The 20,222-nt window shown below is 42.9% G+C and overlaps 1 protein-coding gene across 1 annotated transcript in view; it reads right to left on the bottom strand.

The window, feature by feature from the left end:
* The window catches only part of AGPAT5 (1-acylglycerol-3-phosphate O-acyltransferase 5), a gene marked incomplete at both ends in the record, with an annotated part of 58,738 nt that extends 40,817 nt beyond the window's left edge, over nucleotides 1-17,921 (bottom strand). The window contains one exon of the mRNA XM_079726685.1: nucleotides 17,703-17,921. Within this exon, the coding sequence (XP_079582811.1) occupies nucleotides 17,703-17,921 (219 nt within the window). The remainder of the gene's footprint in view (nucleotides 1-17,702) is intronic.
* Nucleotides 17,922-20,222: the final 2,301 nt, after the last annotated feature.

The raw sequence follows: 20,222 nt of genomic DNA on the forward strand, positions 1-20,222 counted from the left end.
TCTTTACATCTCTACACAGAGCACAGGGAGTGCAGGATCAGTGACTTGTAGGAAGGGAAGCTGCACAACAGGGTGGGGTACACAGCAGCCTTCAACTCCAGCTGTCGTGCTTCCTTTCTTCAGCTGGGTGGTGGTTACACAGGTGCTCCTTATATGAGTCTTTCTGTAGTTCTCTATGTCTCAAATGTTTCATAATAAATTATTTAAAGAAATTGGAAGTATATTTTTAAAGACTTCAAAGGAAACGACTCCTAACACTGGTATTTTTTTATTCAGGGCGTTTTTGTTTCTGTATCTTGTCATCACAGATTATTCAAGATTATGAATTAGCTACAGATCTATCTTTTTAGATAGCCACAGAGATTATCTTTTGATCACACCACTACTCATTTATATCTAACAACAGAACAAAGAAAGAGACATTAAGCCAACCTCTCTGTAGGTAAATGGAGCTAGATGACAAAGCTCTGGAGACCAGGGACTCAGACTGAGATTTCCTGTATCTTCCTCAGAAAACTATACAGTGCTATGCAGGTAATATGAGTTTAAATTTCTCCTCAAAAAATTTTTTTAAGAAAGCTTATCGGTGCCAAAACAAAAGAACGAAATCAATAACTTGATGTATGCAGGGTTAAAAAGTGGAGTCCTAGTCTGTGAGCAATCCCTCTTCCTAACAACGAGCCAGAATTGCTTTGAGACCACTGGGTGGGACGTACTGGGTTTCAAGTACTGCAGCTACACGACAGGGTATTTCTGGCTTGACTTCCGTGGATGAGACATTCACAGTGAAAGGCTGAGGTTTAACTGATTCAATCTGAATACCACTCTTTGGAGACCTGCCTGCCCCCAGGCTGAAGACAGAACTTGAACCACTAGGAGACTCTCCTTCCCTTTGCTTGCTCTGAGCTTCATTTAGAGACCACAGCCTTTGAAGGTAGATGGCATACAAGCTATTAAAAGGCATTTTTTTTAGTTTCATTGTGGTAATCATTTCATAATGCATACGTATATCAAAACATCACATTGAACACCTTAAATATGTATAATTTTATATTTTTGAAAAATAAACTAAAAATTTAAACAATGGGTGAGCTCCCAGGCCGATCCCCTGTCCTCCAAAGCCCGCTCCAGGCTGCGTAGGTCCTTGGGGGCATAGGAGGGAGGCCGGGCAGATCAGGAGAGGCAGGCGGAAGGGGCCCTCCCAGACTGGAGGAGCAGGAAAGAAGAGGAGGGCGTTTGCCCTGCCCACTGGAGCCCAGGAAGCCTGCTGGGCTCCCAGGTGAGGTCCCCTGCCCTCTGAGACCAGGGATGGGGGGCACGCCTGGGCCCCTTTGCTCCTTGAGCTTAAGCCCCACTGCCCACAGCCCCCAGGGGCCTTTTCCAGCCCTGTGGGTCCTGAGCACTGACCCCGCCCACCACCCAAACCTTGCCCCTGCTTAGGCCCCGCCCTCCACAGCCAAGGCCTCCCCCCACCCCCTTTTTTTCTTTTCCCTCCTCCTCTTTTTTTTTTTTTTTTTACTATTGTGGTACTAATGTACCTTCCGGTTGTTGATTCATCTATATTTTTATTTTTATATTCTTCCTAACATATCTGTTGGTTTCCTAGTCTAATTTTATTTTATTTTATTTTATTTTTTTTTTTTTTTTTTTTTTTTTTTTTTTTTTTGTGGTATGCGGGCCTCTCACTGCTGTGGCCTCTCCCGTTGCGGAGCACAGGCTCCGGATGCGCAGGCTCAGCAGCCATGGCTCACGGGCCCAGCCGCTCCGCGGCATATGGGATCCTCCCAGACCGGGGCACGAACCCGTATCCCCTGCATCGGCAGGCGGACTCTCAACCACTGCGCCACCAGGGAGGCCCGTCTAATTTTATTTTTTACTTTGCTATTGTTTTATTGTTTTTTTTGTTTTTTTGTTTGTTTTTGCTGCCTCAGATGCCTTGCGGGATCTTGGTTCACGAGCCCCTTGTTGGGCCGAAGCTCCTGTGGTGGGAGCTCTGAGTCTGAACCACTGGACTAACAGAGAACCTCAGACCCCAGGGAATATTCATCAGAGTGAGGTCTCATGGAGGTCCTCATCTCAGCACCAAGACCCAGCCCTACCCAACAGCCTACAAGCCCCAGTGTTGGAAACCTCAGGCCCAACAACCAGTAAGACAGGAACACAGCCCCACTCATTAAAAAAAAAAAAAAAAAAGATGGCAAAAAAATATGTCACAGATGAAGGAGCAAGGTAAAAACCTACAAGACCAAATAAATGAAGAGGAAATAGGCAATCTACCTGAGAAAGAATTCAGAGTAATGATAGTAAAGATGATCCAGAATCTCTGAAACAGAACGGAGGCATGGATTGAGAAAATACAAGGAATGTTTAACAAAGATCTAGAAGAACTAAAGAACAAACAAACAGATATGAAGAACACAATAACTGAAATGAAAAATACACTAGAAAGAAACAATAACAGAATAACTGAAACAGAAGACAAATAAGTGAGCTGGAAGACAAAATGGTGGAAATAACTGCCGAGGAGCAGAATAAACAAAAAAGAATGAAAAGAATTGAAGACTATCTCAGAGACCTCTGGGACAACACTAAATGTGTCAACATTCGAATTATAGGGGTCCCAGAAGAAGAAGAGAAAAAGAAAGGGTCTGAGAAAATATTTGAAGACATTATAGTTGAAAACGTCCCTAACGTGGGAAAGGAAATAGTCACCCAAGTCCAGGAAGCACAGAAAGTCCCATACAGGATAAACCCTAGGAAAAACACACCAAGACACATATTAATCAAAATAACAAAAATTAAATTCAAAGAAAAAATATTAAAAGCAGCAAGGGAAAGACAAAAAATAACATACAAAGGAATCTCCATAAGGTTATCAGCTGATTTTTCAATGCAAACTCTGCAAGCCAGAAGGGAGTGGCAGGATATACTTAAAGTGATGAAAGAGAAAAACCTACAACCAAGATTACTTTACCCAGCAAGGATCTCATTCAGATTCGATGAAGGAGTCAAAAGCTTTTCAGACAAGCAAAAGCTAAGAGAATTCAGCACCACCAAACCAGCTTTACGAGAAATGCTAAAGAAACTTCTCTAAGCAGGAAACACAAGAGAAGAAAAAGACCCACAAAAACAACCCCAAAACAACTAAGAAAATGGTAGTAGGAACACACATATTGATAATAACCTTGAATGTAAATGGACTAAATGTCCCAACCAAAAGACACAGACTGGCTGAATGATTACAAAAACAAGACCCATCTATATGCTGTGTACAAGAGACCCACTTCAGACCTAGGGACACACACAGACTGAAAGTGAGGAGATGGAAAAAGACATTCCATGCAAATGGAAATCAAAAGAAAACTGGAATAGCAATAGTCATATCAGATAAAACAGACTTTAAAATAAAGACTGTTACAAGAGATAAGGAGGGACACTATATAATGATCAAAGGATCAACCCAAGAAGAAGATATAACAATTATAAATGTTTATGCACCCAACATAGGAGCACCTCAATACATAAGGCGAATGCTAACAACCATGAAAGAAGAAATCGACAGTAACACAATAATAGTAGGGGACTTTAACACCCCACTTACACCAACGGACAGATCATCCAAACAGAAAATAAATAAAGAAACATAAGCTTTAACTGACACAATAGACCAAATAGATCTAATTGATATTTATAGAACATTCCACCCAAAAGTGGTAGAATACACTTTCTTCTCAAGTGCACATGGAACATTCTCCAGGATAGATCACATCCTGGGTCACAAATCAAGCCTCGGAAAATTTAAGAAAATTGAAATCATATCAAGCATCTTTTCTGACCACAAGGCTATGAGACTGGAAATCAATTACAGGAAAAAAACTGTAAAAAAACACAAATACATGGAGGCTAAACAGTGCACTACTAAATAACCAAGAGATCACTGAAGAAATCAAAGAAGAAATTTTAAAATACATAGAAACAAATAACAACGAATCCATGACAACCCAAAACTGATGGGACACAGCAAAAGCAGTTCTAAGAGGGAAGTTTATAGCAATACAATCTCACCTCAAGAAACAAGAAAAGTCTCAAAGAAACAATCTAACCCTACACTTAAAACAACTAGAAAAAGAAGAACAAAGAAAACCCAAATTCAGTAGAAGGAAAGAAATCATAAAAATCAGAGCAGAGGGGCTTCCCTGGTGGCACAGTGGTTGAGAGTCCGCCTGCCGATGCAGGGGACACGGGTTCGTGCCCCGGTCCGGGAGGATCCCACGTGCCGCGGAGCGGCTGGGCCCGTGAGCCATGGCTGCTGAGCCTGCGCGTCTGGAGCCTGTGCTCCGCAACGGGAGAGGCCACAACAGTGAGAGGCCCGCGTACCACAAAAAAAACAAACAAAACAAAACAAAACAAAAAAGATCAGAGCAGAAATAAATGAAATAGAAATGAAGAAAACAATAGCAATGATCAATAAAACTAAAAGCTGGTTCTTTGAGAAGATAAAGCCAGACTCATCAAGAAAAAAAGGGAGAGGATGCAAATCAATCAAATTAGAAATGAAAACAGAGAAATCACACCTGACACTGCAGAAATACAAAGGATTATAAGAGACTACTACAAACAACTATATGCCAATAAAATGGACAACCACGAAGAAATGGACAAATTCTTGGAAAGGTACAACTTTCCAAGACTGAACCAGGAAGAATTAGAAAATATAAACAGACCTATCACAAGTGATGAAATTGAAACCGTAATTAAAAATCTTCCAACAAACAGAAGTCCAGGACCAGATGGCTTCACAGGTGAATTCTATCAAACATTTAGATAAGAGCTAACACCAATCCTTCTCAAACTCTTCCAAAAAATTGCAAAGGGAGAAACACTCCCAAATTCATTTTATGAAGCCACCATCACCCTGCTACCAAAACCAGAAAAGATATCACAAAAAAAGAAAATTATAGACCAATATCACTGATGAACATAGATGCAAAAATCCTGAACAAAATACTAGCAAACAGAATCAGCAGCACACTGTAAGGATCATACACCATGACCAAGTGGGATTTATCCCAGGGATGCAAGGATTCTTCAATATATGCAAATCAATCAATGTGATAAACCACATTAACAAATTAAGGAATAAAAACCATATGATCATCTCAATAGATGCAGAAAAAACTTCTGACAGGGCTTCCCTGGTGGAGCAGTGGTTGAGAGTCCGCCTGCCGATGCAGGGGACATGGGTTCGTGCCCCGGTCCAGGAAGATCCCACGTGCCGCGGAGCAGCTGGGTCCGTGAGGCATGGCCGCTGAGCCTGCGCGTCCGGAGCCTGTGCTCCGCAACGGGAGAGGCCACAACAGTGAGAGGCCCACGTACTGCAAAAAAAAAAAAAAAAAAAAAAAAAACCCCCAAAAAAACTTCTGACAAAATTCAACACCCATTTATGAAACAAACTCTCCAGAAAATGGGCATAGAGGGAACCTACCTCAAAATGATAAAGGCCATATATGACAAACCCACAGCAAGCATCATACTCAATGGTGAAAAACTGAAAGCATTTCCACTAAGATCAGGAACAAGACAAGGATGTCCATTCTCACCACTCTTATTCAACATAGTTTTGGAAGTCCTAGCCACAGCAATCAGAGGAGAAAAAGAAATAAAAGGAATACAAATTGGAAAAGAAGAAGTAAAACTGTACTGTTTACCTATGACATGATACTATACATAGAAAATCCTAAAGATGCCACCAGAAAACTACTAGAACTAAGCAATGAATTTGTAAAGTTGCAGGACACAAAATTAATGCACAGAAATCTCTAGCATTCCTATACACCAACAATGAAAAATCAGAAGGAGAAATTAAGGAAACACTCCCATTTACCACTGCAACAAAAAGAATAAAATACCTAGGAATAAACCTGCCTAAGGAGGCGAAAGACTTGTAGCCAGAAAACTATAAAACACTGATGAAAGAAATCAAAGATGACATAAACAGATGGAAAAATTTATCATGCTCTTGGATTGGAAGAATCAATATAGTGAAAATGACTATACTATACCCAAAGCAATCTACAGGTTCAATGCAATCCCTATCAAACTACCAATGGCATTCTTCACAGAATTAGAACAAAAAATTTTACAATTCGTACGGAAACACAAAAGGCCCCGAAGAGCCAAAGCAATTTTGAGAAAGAAAAAGGGAGCTGAAGGAATCAGGCTCCCCAACTTCAGACTATACCAGAAAGCTACAGCAATCAAGACAGTACAATATTAGCACAAAAACAGAAATAAAGATCAATGGTACAGGATAGAATGGCCAGAGATAAACCCACGCGCATATGGGCACCTAATTTACAACAAAGGAGGCAAGAACATACAGTGGAGAAAAGGGAATCCTCTTGCACTGTTGGTGAGAATGTAAATTGATACAGCCACTATGGAGAACAGTATGGAGGTTCCTTAAAAAACTAAAAATAGAACTACCATACGACCCAGCAATCCCACTACTGGGCACACACCCTGAGAAAACCATAATTCAAAAAGAGTCATGTTCCACAATGTTCACTGCAGCACTATTTACAATAGCCAGGACATGGAAGCAAACTAAGTGTCCATCGATAGATGAATGGATAAAGAAGATGTGGCACGTATATACAATGGAATATTACTGAGCCATAAAAAGAAACGAAATTGAGTTATTTGTAGTGAGGTGGATGGACCCGGAGTCTGTCATACAGAGTGAAGTAAGTCAGAAAGAGAAAAACAAATACCCTATGCCAACACACATATATGGAATCTAAAAAAAGATGGTATTGATGAACCTAGTTGCAGGGCAGGAATAAAGAGGTAGACATAGAAAATGGACTTGATGACATGGGGTGGGAGGGCGAAGCTGGGGAGAAGCAAGAGTAGCATCGACATAAATACGCTACCGGATGTAAAATACTTGGCTGGTGGGAAGCAGCCGCATAGCACAGGGAGATCAGCTCGGTGCTTTGTGATGACCTACACGGTGGGAAATGGAGAATGGGAGGGAGGCTCAAGAGGGAGGGGATATGGGGACATATGTATGCATATGGCTGATTCGCTTTGTTGTGCAACAGAAACTAACACAGTACTGTGAAGCAATTCTACTCCAATAAAGATCTATTTTTAAAAAAATTTAAATAATGGGCATGTTTCACAGGATTTACAGTGTCAATCATACAGAAAACATAGCGCTTCAAACTTTATCTCCTATAAAACCCAATATATCCCACTTTAAAATAAAACAAGCATGTTGAGGGTGAAAAGGAAACCACAAAAATAAGCAGTCATCTAATGTCATGACCAACAATTCCCAACAGTGCATATCATCAGTACACCATTGCCACCAGAACAACGTTTGGCCACTGTCTGGTCCAGCTCTCTGAGTTCACACTGTAGCAGGCGGAGGCACAGAACAGCCAAGTTGCCTTGTTCAGTGACCCATGATCAGTTACCGGGCACCACCAGTTTAAGATGCCACACCTCCACTACTTGGGCTTAGTCCTTATACTATATACCACGCTGGCCTTAAAATGCCACAGTTTTGCACTTTGTTTATAGACACAAACATGAACTGAAAAGCTTTGCAGGAAAGCCATCTCTGCAATCCCTGTAAGACTCACTAATTTTCCCCATCCCTAAATGGCTTCCAAACAATCGACATTTTCTATATTTAGCTTATCTCAGTAACAAAGTTAAACATGCCCAGTGTTTAAAAATAGATCTTCAGTGGTTATCTAGAGAAAGTAAGATAAGTAATGAATTCTGGCGGGCAAAACAGATGGACGAAATGTGAAAGGAACAAAATCTTAACTCCTAGCCATTGAAGGGAAAATAATAAATACATAGTTCATACTTATTAAAGTTTATTTTTCAGTATGCATATCACTGAAATAAAAGCTATTTCCAATTAAGATGTGAAAGAAGATGGTAAGCCTCTGACATAACATAATTTAGGATCTCAAAGTGGATATTTGGATTGATTGCCTCTTAAGTTGTTTCTTTTTTATTTGTCATTGTCACTTGTTTGGAATTCAACAGAAATAAAAAGTTACAAAGAATAGCCCTTCATATTTAAAAATTTACAAGCTCTAAAAGCAAAGTAAGTGAAATGATGAACTGCAAATCTTATTGCAATAGACGCAAATTATTAAGTACTTCAAATAAATGTTGATCATCCAAAGAAAGGAATGCATGATTACAATGTTTATGTACCACATATATGCAGTTTTTAAGGCCCTTCACTTAATTTATTTCCCAGGCTTCAAAGAAAAAGCATTTCATTCCAACTTAAAATTATCACACTTCTTCTGTTCATTGAAGTGAAAAGGTTATTTGCTTTTAAATTTACTAACATGGAGGGCAAGTAAAAGTTTTCATTTAAGAGTACAGATTCTCAAAATACTTAAGACAGTTACTACTATCTTACTAACAATTATATAATTAATAAGATACCTGTAGTGTTTTCCGAATTTAAAGTTTCATAATAACTTACAAAATGCCCCCACAAATAAATGACTAAACGACTCTCTGATGACCTAAGAGCCCCCTGCGCTCTCTCACTGTAGTCGTCTTAGATCAGCTTTTCTGCTTGTTTACCTCCTCACGAAGCCCTCCTGCCTTCTAACCCAGACCCCAGAATTCATCTCTCCCCCTTTTGCGTGACAACGAAGCCGGTCACGCTGTGCATCCCTATTTCCGACTCACATCACATCCCCCTCAAGGCCCACAGGCTCCTCAGGGGCACGGACTGCATCCTTGTTCTAGCCAGAGCCCAGCACTCAGATGCTTTTCAACCAATGTTCACTGAATCAAGAAGGTGCACGTGGGCTTCCCTGGTGGCGCAGTGGTTGGGAGTCCGCCTGCCGATGCAGGGGACACGGGTTCGTGCCCCGGTCTGGGAAGATCCCACATGCCGCGGAGCGGCTGGGCCCGTGAGCCATGGCTGCTGAGCCTGCGCGTCCGGAGCCTGTGCTCCGCAACGGGAGAGGCCACAACAGTGAGAGGCCCGCGTACTGCAAAAAAAAAAAGAAAAAAAAAAAAAAAGCTGCACGTTTATTTTTCACAAGTGGATAAAGCTATACCTCATTTTCAACAGTAAAGAGGCGGGGAATAAACAAATACTTTAAATGCACCAGTGACTTTTTAAAGGCATCATTCTGTGAATCTTCTAGTACACGGATTTCAAATTACAATCACTTTTCAGCAGGTAATTTGTTCCTTCAAACAAGGCATGTGAAAAACATGGCTTTTTGGTTCTTCCTCATTCTCTAAGTAATTTTAAGTCATCATAATTGTTCAAGTCGGGGTTCCTCCATTTTTAAAACACTCATGTAAAGTCCCTCTAGAGAAAAATAACAATGTTCTCTCTTCATTTTATTAATTCAGTAAAAATGCTCTTTGAATGATTATCTTCAATGCGACTGACACACTAGTTACAATTCGGCTTTAGTCAAACAAGCTTGTTTATCTTGCACAAAGCGCCTTTCAGAAGACTTGGATTTAAATGTAGACACTGTCCTCTCACCTGGATCTCATCTTCACCTTGTTTTGAATTTGCTCCATGATTTGATAAACTACTTGAAGACTCCCTCTCTTGTATCCTGAAAAAAGGTGGTAAAATGGAATCTAAAGTAATCACATGTCTAACACAGTGGACTACCTAACCAACACCACCATGGGTACATAAGGGACAGCATTCTTCCTCTTCAAAAACAGAAAAATAAAAACTGAGATATTATTTATCTCAATAATATTCATTTCCTTTCCACATGCACACTGAAATGTCATTTTTTAAAAAAACTTCTTTCGCTGTCCTTAGATACAGATGATGCTGTAGACGGGGATCAGAACACGCCGCCCCAAAACATGCTGCTTTGACATGAGGATTATTTTGAGCTGAGGGCCACTGAGAAGCAGCACGCACAGCCCTCTGCCCTCCCCTTTTCCGCCTGAAGGAGGCCTAAACTTCCTTTTGTACAGGTGACATTAAAAACACTCGTAAAGGTGTTCCTTCCTAGAGGACCAGGAAGGTCAGAGACAGCACCGAGATGAGTCAGCAAACCTTACTTAACAGTCCTTATCTACCATACATTTCCTAGGGACCTTCCCACAGTTTACCAGCCCTAGGAGCCCAAACCCACCTTTCCCACACCTAGCTGTGCCTCCACAGGTTACTGCCTTGGGCTGACTCTAACTGCCTCTTTTAGTTTCCCCTTCTTATCTGAGAGGGGCCGGTAAAAACCCTAGCGTGTAAAATATTAAACTACGTGTAACGTATCAACGCCCGTTAAATCTGTGTGCCTCTTCTGCGGATCTGGCCTCGTCGGTTTGATCTGCGAGCCCAGCTACAGGCAGCTCAGTCTCCTCTGTGCACAGCACACCAGTCACTAAGGGCCCGGGCAGAAACACTGGGTTTAAACCGAGCCTCGGACCTGAGCAGTAGCCCATCGCCTTACCAACTACGTGAACTGCAGCACAAGTCCCTAACCTCCCCATGCCTATTTTTCCTTACCTGTAGAGTGAATGGAATAATGGTAACTGCTCACCACAGGTGTGGTGAGATAAACGAGACCATGTAAGCTACCTGCCACAACTCCTGGATCATAGGAACTGTCCCCCAAAATGTTAGCTGTTGCTCTAATTATTATTATTATCCAACAAAGTCAGATCGTTTACTCAAAATCGTGTTAAATGATGAATGGATAGGAGAAACACCTATATAATTTCTCTTCCTTAAAAAAAGGTCTCTGATTACGTACAAATGCAGCCATAAAGAACTGCAGCATAAATAAGTTTGCAGATATAATTTACACTCTATGACGTTTATAATTATTTGAAATGATTTTTAAATGTATTTCTGTGTCAATGAAATATATCATTTCAAGATCAAGTACAAGACTTCTATCGTAATACACACAAAACTAAGGTCTTTTTCTGCCCAATTTGAAACCTTTCCCTGAATAGGAAAAGTATGACACCCCTCCGAAACAATGTTAAAATATAAACATAGTCATTTGTCTAATAATCAGTACACAAAAATAATTATTATGCAACATTTAAATGGAACCTTACAAATCACAAACCTCTTTTTATACATTCGTCATATCTGTCTCTCTGTACTGTCCTCATTTACAGGGTGTGTTTTTCCTGAGCATCTATGATGTCACTGAGCTCAGCAGTTTCACATATTATCTCATTTAGTCTTCACAAAATAACATGACAATAGTATTCCATTTAATAATGAGAATGCTGAGTTGAAAAGTTGATTTATTCAAGCTGACAGAGAATAGCAAAGAACTAGGAATTACACCCAGGTTTCTCACCCAAGATCCAAAAATCTTTTGACTACAACAAAATTATTATCTGCAAAAGTTCCAAATAAAAAATGTCAAATGAGGCTTCCCATAAATTAGAAGCTTGTGTAATTCTTTCACTTTGAACATTAACCACAAGGAGATAAGAAACTCGAGAAAAACTGACATAAAATACTTTCCTACAGAAAAATACAAATTATGAGAGCAAAGCAACATGTAACCACACGAAGAGCTGGCATTCAGTGCATCGCATCTAACGTGGAAGAATCATTGCCTTATATTCACACACCTCCCCTCAGTTAAGCAACCACTTGCATTCAGTTGTAGTACTCCTGTACTTCCTCAGCTCTTTGCTCATTTTGTCATTTTCTAACATCTCATTATACCTTCAGTTTAAAAAAAAAAAAAAAAAAAAAAAAAAAAGAAAGGGTACTTCCCTGGTGGCGCAATGGTTAAGACTCAGCGCGCCCAATGCCGGGGGCCCGGGGTTCGATCCCTGGCTAGGGAACTAGATCCCACATGCATGCCGCAACTAAGGAGCCCATGTGCCGCAACTAAGGAGCTCCACAAGCCACAACTAAAGGGGCCCACGAGCCGCAACTAAAGGAACCCACCTGCCGCAACTAAGACCTGGCACAACCAAATAAATAAATAAATAAATAAATAAATAAATATTAAAAAAAAAAAAAACCTGACCTCTTTCTAACTGCTAAATTGTGTGCTGAGAGTAGAGACTAATTTATCAATGGAAACGCTAGTGCCTCACATGTGGTTAGCACTTAACATAACTCCCCTTTCCAGGTACCACCCGCCTCATTTCTTTCTGCTTCCAATTATCACTTACACTTACACACACATACAGCCCTCTAAATCCCCTGCAACACTTGCTTATTTGGGGTTTTCACTGCTAGTCCATGCAAAGAAGCAGAGGAAACAAAATAAACCTTACAGAATTGCTTATCTTTAAAAATTGCAAAAAGTACAGGTTTTTACTGACAAGTAAACAAAGGCTTCTCTGCACTGCTAGCTGTTCCAGAATCCCCTCTTTGATAAGGTCTCTGACCTTATTCTCAGTCTTACTTCCATGGGTAGAGCGCATGTTTTCTCCCCCATCTATTAAGTAAAGAAAGCAAATTGCCTCACTCCACCTGTTGACCCTGTTAGATCAAAACTTGTCAACTAGAGGGCCAGTCAAGAGCCCCCATGCCTTAAACGTGAGATTCTCATCCACATTTCCACCGAAACGCAGATCACTGTTCCCTGCAGAGTGCGCTGCCCTTTTGTGAAAAGGGCACAATCAAGTCAAGTCACTCTCCACTTTACTGCCACCTCCATGGGGCTACAATCTTGTAAAGGGGATAATATATATATATTAAAATATGCTAATGCTATGTTAATGTTATCCTGACATGGGGATGGGGTGAGATCATGACAGATGAGGAAAAGTTGCCCGAGTTGGAAGGAAGTGTACAGAGAAGAGGAGTCCAAAAGCACATGCACTGGTCATTTAGGGGAGGGACTGGTGAGGAAGCAGTAGTTGGGCTACAGTGAGATCAATGGATGGGAAAGCTGCCAGGGCAGAATTCAGCCAGCCTTGAATGCCGTGCTCAGGAGTCTTCATCGTCATTCAGTTACCAGCTGAGAACCTCTTTTCCCTTAACACACCGTGCGACTCCTGCTTGAAGTAAAAACTCACAGCGGTTCGTAACAATTGATATGGCCTTGAATCACCCAGCAGTCACATTCCCTTTGTAGCACAAAGCTCATAAACACAAGAACTCCACTTTCAGTATTATCCTCTCCTGTAACTGTTTGCCAGTGTTTCTCCTAGAAGGCACACCTTGAGAGTGGGGCTGTTCTCTCAACAAATATAACCACACCACCTAGCAAAGCATCTTTGGAAAATGGACCCTGAAGCTAGACTGCCTTGGACTAAATCCTGGCTTGACCATTGCAAGTGTGAACTCTGTGTGCCTTAGTTCTCTAATCTGTAAAATGGGGAAAACAGGGCCTATCTGGTAAGGCTGAGATGACCCACATAAGACACCAGTACCTGGCACACAGTCGGCGCTCACTAAATGCTAGGTGTGCTGCTAACACAGTCCTCTCCTTTCCACTCCGTATCCAGTTACAAAGCCCCATCAGCTACCTTCAAATACTTCCGGGATTCTTTGCTTTCTCTCCGTGCCCACTCTTCCCACGACTCGGACCATAATCTCTCACCTAGATTACTACAACACTTCCCAAACTGGCCCTTTTCAGAGCTCAGCGCATATGTGACTTGCTCAGGGACATTTCCCCAAACCCCCAACCTCTACGCACTAGGTTAACAAAGTCACCGAGTACAGTGCATTTTAACTTTCTTCTTATTTTTTGTGTCCCACTAGAATGTGAGTTCCATGAGGGCAGGGACCTTGTCTATGTTTTTCTTCATTCCATCCCATATAGTCCAGCACAGGACCTGGAATTCAGGGCACACTCCAATATCAGATGAATGAATAAAGAGCGGGTTCTGAGACGTTACTACTTAGTTTTGGATTGTCTAACTACTAATATTAACCTCTGTTTAAAAAACCATAATAAGGTTTCTGGTGGCGCAGTGGTTGGGAGTCCGCCTGCCGATGCAGGGGACACAGGTTCGTGCCCCTGTCCGGGAAGATCCCACATGCCGCGGAGCGGCTGGGCCCGTGAGCCATGGCCGCTGAGCCTGCGCGTCCGGGGCCTGTGCTCCGCAACGGGAGAGGCCACAACAGTGAGAGGCCCGCATACCTCAAGAAGAAAAGAAAAAAAAAAAAAAACCATAATAAAATGAGAAAATATTAAAGGAAAAATTAGCTTATAATTCCATTTAAGAAGAGCCCACTCTCAGTGTATTCAGTTCTACAAAATTAGACAAATTTACGAAAGAGGGAAAGTAAATTGTGTATAGAGTCATATTTTCTTTTGCTTTTCATAACAATGGCACAGAGGTGTCCCCATAGGTTATGGTATATTTAGGTTACTATAAAACCCATCCAAGAAGTTAATTTAATGGAGAAGTCTTCCCACAATGCATACATTTATATAAAAGCTCTTGGCAGAAATCCAAAGTTACACACCAAACTGTTGCAGGCCTAGGAAAGGTGTGTGCAGGTAAGGGGAACTTTAACTTTCTCAAAATATTTTTGCAGTTTGAATATTTTATTGTACCTGTGAGTCATAACAGAAAAATAAGGTATTTTAAAAAAATGTGCACAAATGCAAACTAAAATAACTGTCTTGCTCACAGTTCAGGATTTATATTTATAGAAAGTATAAAAACAAGGTTCGGGCTTCCCTGGTGGCGCAGTGGTTGAGAGTCCGCCTGCCGATGCAGGGGAAACGGGTTCGTGCCCCGGTCTGGGAAGATCCCACATGCCGCGGAGCGGCTGGGCCCGTGAGCCATGGCCGCTGGGCCTGTGCGTCCGGAGCCTGTGCGTCCGGAGCCTGTGCTCCGCAACGGGAGAGGCCACAACAGTGAGAGGCCCACATACCACAAAAAAAAAAAAAAAAACAAAAAAAAACAAACAAGGTTCAAATTACATTTCTCTAAGATTTTCTTATAAGTCTATTCCCTGGCCAGACTTAAATTGTGTTAGACTGGAATCATATCTGATTGAGAAATGTTTAATTTCCTCTTAAAGGTTTGTGTCATTCTACTTAAGCAAACCCAGAAGCACATCCAGATCTTCCTGGCTCTGTTACTCCCAGCTAAACTGTAGGAAGGTCTTTAAAGGTCTTAACATGAATGATAAATAAGTAGAGAAAAAAAAAATTAAGGATACAAGCAACAACTTACATTCTATCTAGAACTACTGATATTTGAGGAGAATCTGGGCAACATTTTAGCAGAAATGCAGAAAGAATCCAGACTTGAAAAAAAAAGTGTTGGACTTGTGAGGTCCCTTCTCTGATTCTAAATATCTCTGATTCTAAATAAACATGTTTCATTCAAATACAATAGTTTAGCTGCTTTTACAACAAGATACAGAATACAAATTTAATTCATTAAGAGTTTAGGACTATTTTTGAGGCCACAGTGCTACCAAAAGAAAGAACTAGTTATAAATGGCCTCTAGACACAAAGGCCTTGAGGGTTTCTGAGGAAATTGAAACAATCTTTCAAGTAAATGTATGAATTATTAGAGAAGTTAAGGGCATTCTAGCTGAACACATTATATATATAAAACGTTAAAATCTTAGACTTAAATTATATGTTTTTCTTCCAGTGTTATTTGAACTAATTTATACTTGAAGCACGTCAGCTGAAAAACTAAATTTATTTTATATCAAGTTTTACTTTTGATTGTTATAATGTATCATGTTAGCACTTGGGGAAGTGGGGATTAGCAGACAGAAGCCATCAGTGTAAAATATATTTTAAAGTACTGATTTCAGCAGGAAGAAAATGGTGACTAAAATATTTAGAGGGTGTTAATGACGAGGCATGTTGCATATGCCTAGAAATAAATATCACTAGATATTCTGGCCTGCAAATATCAATGATCAGTTTTTGGTGTATTCCAGTAGAAGGAGGGGAAAGAGCAACAAAAAAACATTTTTTTAATTAACAAAGAAAAATGAATTCTGACATTTAGAAGATTATAACTGAATACTGGTTCTTCATGTATTTATAAAAGGATGTCTGATGGCCCTCAATTATAATTCAAAATTTTATTTCACGCAGGTCCCTTGATGAAGTTTGTTAGGAATCCTAGAACTGAGTGTCCGTTGATCATCATCAGATTAAACTTTTTAAAAACCATGTGCTGAGAACTCAAACAATAAATTGGAGGTCTATACTGAACAAATATAAGGTAAGATATACAATTTGAGAAATACTGTGAAATTTTACAGTCATTTTTTTAAAATAAGAAACTTGGTAAACACAAATTACTTCAATGGTATATGGTACATTGCATGGGACATATTATATGCTTTTAACGAAAATTTAAAAACCCGCCGTAGGTAGAATTACTTTTCTAAGAGGTAAATGACTGTCGTATATTCTGATCCTGTATCCTAGCCCAGGCCAGTTGTCATATGATGTGAAATTAAATACTTATCATGATAAAACCATACATTTAGACAAATGTGGTGAGGTAAGAACAGAGTGGGGAAATGACTGGTCTGAATTAGTGAAAATTTTAAATGTGGCCCATTGAAAAAGTCTATTATCGGGAAACCAGTATCTGGAAAAGCGATCTTCCTTTCTTTCCTAGGAAACACTTATAGATACTGATTTAAACACAGTCCCTGGCTTCTAGTTCCCTTCCCCCAAACCTCCAACTGGGGCAAACTCATAGAGTCATCAGGAATCAACAGCAATGCAACTACAAATTCAAAATAGTAGCTGGTGGACAAAAGGGTGAAAGCTGCTACTCTAGGGGAAAAAAAAAAAAAAAAAGACAAAAAGACAAAATAATGCCATCCCATTCACTCCAACCCATCCTCACCAAGAAAAGAAAAGAAGAGGACTAACTGAATATAAGGAAAACCAAGAATTAAGCTCTCTCCTTTTTTTTTTTTTTTTCCAGATTGGGGAACAGAAGGAAAACACAACTGTTATTTCTGTGTAGGAGACTTCAAATAATTAAATGGAGTTAAAAGGGCCTTCTACTTTTGTTTGTTTTACAAATTTAATCTACAAATCCAATCTCTACAGAGAAAGAAAATAACAGAAAGTAAGCAGACAAAAGATTAGCCACACATGTAAGCCTAGTCAAAGTTGGCAAGAATTTTATCTCCGGTAAGGCTTCTACAGTAACACATGGATTAATTTCCTTGCCCAGCTTTCACTTGTACTGCGGAAGAATGCAAAACAAAGTTGTACTTCTCGCCCAAACAGTAACATCAATCTGTTTCAAGAAAAGGTCTCCGATTTTTAGAAGCGCACTGTTGACTTCCACCATTACCATCTTCTTAGACCAAACGCCAGAAGCTGTCAACTGCTTGCCCTATTTAAACGTTCATCTGCACCTACTTCTCCCAGCACCAAGACAGACAGTTGCAAGAGAGGGGGAGGGCGGGCGGTGGATCCCGCTTGGGGCCGCAGAGCAGCGTTACCGCAGATACCTAGTAATCCTGGAGTACCCGCAAGGAAGCACCTGGCCAAACCCTAAGCGAGAACTTGAAACTGCCCCCACGGTGGGAGGACGGCGTCATGGCACGTGTTCCCGGAGCCGGATCTGCCCGCCAGGGCGGAGCGAGCCTACGCTAGCTGGACAGACGCTGGGTGGGTGGCAGCTGGGGGATGCGCCTGCGACCCCCCCAGGGCCCCAGACACAGGGAGGGGCTGCAGGTGCTGCGGGCGGGCCCGGAGGGCGGGCGGGGCCTCACCTGCACGCCGGTGCAGTTCTCGAAGAAGAAGACCACCATGCTCTGATAGATGCAGTAGAGCCGATCGTCCACCGCCTGGTAGAAGCGCGAGGGCAGGAAGGCGGAGAGCAGCCGCCAGGCCCCCCAGGCCAGCACGTAGGTGGGAGCCGTGCCCAGGAGCACGGCGGCCGGCAGCACGCAGCACATCGAGTACATGTGGAGCACCAGGGACAGCAGCATCTTTCCGGCTCCGCACGCGGAAGGCTCCGCCGGCTCTTCCCCGCCCCGCCGCCGCCGGCCGCCCGGCGGCCCTCAATCGGCGGCCAATCACCGGGCTGGGCCGGGCCCCGCCGCCGCCCCCTCACCTAGCTGGGCCGCCGGCCGCCCCTGAGACGCCCAGCCCGCGCCGGATCCGGCCTCCGCCCCCAGCCGCATGGGCCGCGCCGCCGCTGGACGGTGGGCGGGCTGGCGAGTGAGGGGCCCGGCGCGCTGCTCCCGGCCGCGGGACAAGGGGAAGCCGCGGCCCTCGGGGGCTCGAGAGCTCACTATCACTCACACCCCATGACCCTAGCCCGTCACCCTATGCCCCTGCCGGGGGCGGGGCTCCGCGCCAACAACACGACTCCTGATTGGCCTCCCGTTACCATAGTCCCCCACCGGGGGGCGGGGCTCAGCAGCAAGAACTCATCTCCCGATTGGTCAAGTGCTGCTGACAGTTGACACGCTACTGCCGTCCGGACGCGTGGACTGCCCGCTCTGGCTACTGCGCATGCTCCAAAGCTTGCTTTTCCCCCACCCCCCCAAGGAAAGCAGCGACTTCCGGGCGGAGCTGGTTGAAGGTGGGTGTCGGCCGAGGAGGGACCCGGGTGGCCTTGTGCCCCTTGGTCCGGCTCTGGGCGCAGATTGGCTTGAGGGAACGCCCCACCTCCTGCTTGCACACGTGAGGGCCCCTGGACCCCGGGATGCACCCTTAAGCCGGGATGTCCCCTTCCGAGGGGTGCACCGGTGACCTGCGGTACCTCGCAGGTGCTGCAGACCTTGGCTTCGGGCGTCTAAGAGGACTCCTGCAGGCAACAGAGACTTGTCAGGCCTGCTGTGGGAAGGCCCGCAGTAACAGCAGTGCGATAAGCGCTGTCAAGGCGTCAGCCCTGGGTCATCGGGCCAGGCTCACCTTCCTCTTCACGGTGGCTCTCACCCCCTCCGCCTTCCTGGCTTCCTCCTCTTCTCCCAGCCGGGTGCACAGGACCCGCCCTCCTGCCCATCACTCGCCCACCAGCATGTTTCTGAGTCAGGCCCCTGCCTTCCCATCACTACAAGTTTACGCACAGCTGGACAGCCTTTTTACAAGGTTCTTGACACACTGTTTTATTTTATCAGGCCTTATCAAATTCACTTGCTTCACTTCCCCAGGCCTGGCTCTTTAACTTCTTTCTGATAGTTTATGATGAGCCTCAGTTTTTGAGTAGTTCTTGAAGGTACTTGAGTGCACATGTGGGCTAAAGTACTAACATACTTCTGTGACCTTCACAAAAATCTAGGAAATCAGGGCAGCCGTTTTATTGGTGTAAAAACAGACTCTGAGGCCTTCTGAATCCTACTGCCCTTTGGCTACAGTGAGTGTGGTTTACTGTGTAATCCTTTCCAGGGATAGTTGCACTTCAGAAGAATGCCGAATGCTTTAAGTGAAAAAAAAATTTTTTTTCTTGCCTGAATGCAAGCCTGTGGTGTAGCTTTATGCAGGAAGGCATTTTAGCGGAAAATTCTAATCAGGGCCAGGACGGTGGCTACTTGATTTGACTATCTCTACATGATTGACATCATGTAACGTGATTGGTAAATGGTGACCTTGAGGGACAAATCCAGGTGAATAGAGATTGCTCAAGGAACAATTATTTGGACAGGTATATTGCCAACAGGAAGCATTAAACACTAAAAAGATTTTCAACGCGGTTTCCCCTCTTTCTGTGGAAAGTAATGCCCTGTGAGAACTAGACTCATTCCGGAGGGAAAAAGTCATGGGTATGGATACTGTGCACAGCCAATGGGGCTCACGCTTCCTTTAACTAACTGAGACCAGATATCCCTACAATTAGGAAAATGTATGAAGAGATAAAGCTGGTTCAGTGTTAATGTTACAATCTGTACACATGCAGTCAGTAAATGCTGTGATATGTAAGTATGTTACTTCCTGTGAATTACCCCCATATTACTGTTAGTCACCTGGTTGTAGAGTTTTGTGCCAGGTTCTGACATGGGGACACTGAGAACGTGAGCCTCTCTGGTCCCCTGTTTATATCCAAACCCAGCCCGACACACTCACTTATCCCCTGTGCTTTTCAGCCTCCTCTCTCCCTGCTGGTCACAGATTTACCCGCCTTTCTGCCTTCCCCTCTCTTAAGCTGTACTCAGCGCACACCCTCTGCCTCTAATTCCTTACGGTGTACATTTTTTAACCCCTTGCAGTCTGACTTCCTTTTCCACCACTCTACTGAAACGGTTCCTTGTAAAGAGCGCGTCTAACCCAGCCTGCATACAGTGGCT

This window comes from Hyperoodon ampullatus, assembly GCF_949752795.1.
Source record: "Hyperoodon ampullatus genome assembly, chromosome: 20".
Lineage (NCBI taxonomy): Eukaryota > Metazoa > Chordata > Mammalia > Artiodactyla > Ziphiidae > Hyperoodon > Hyperoodon ampullatus.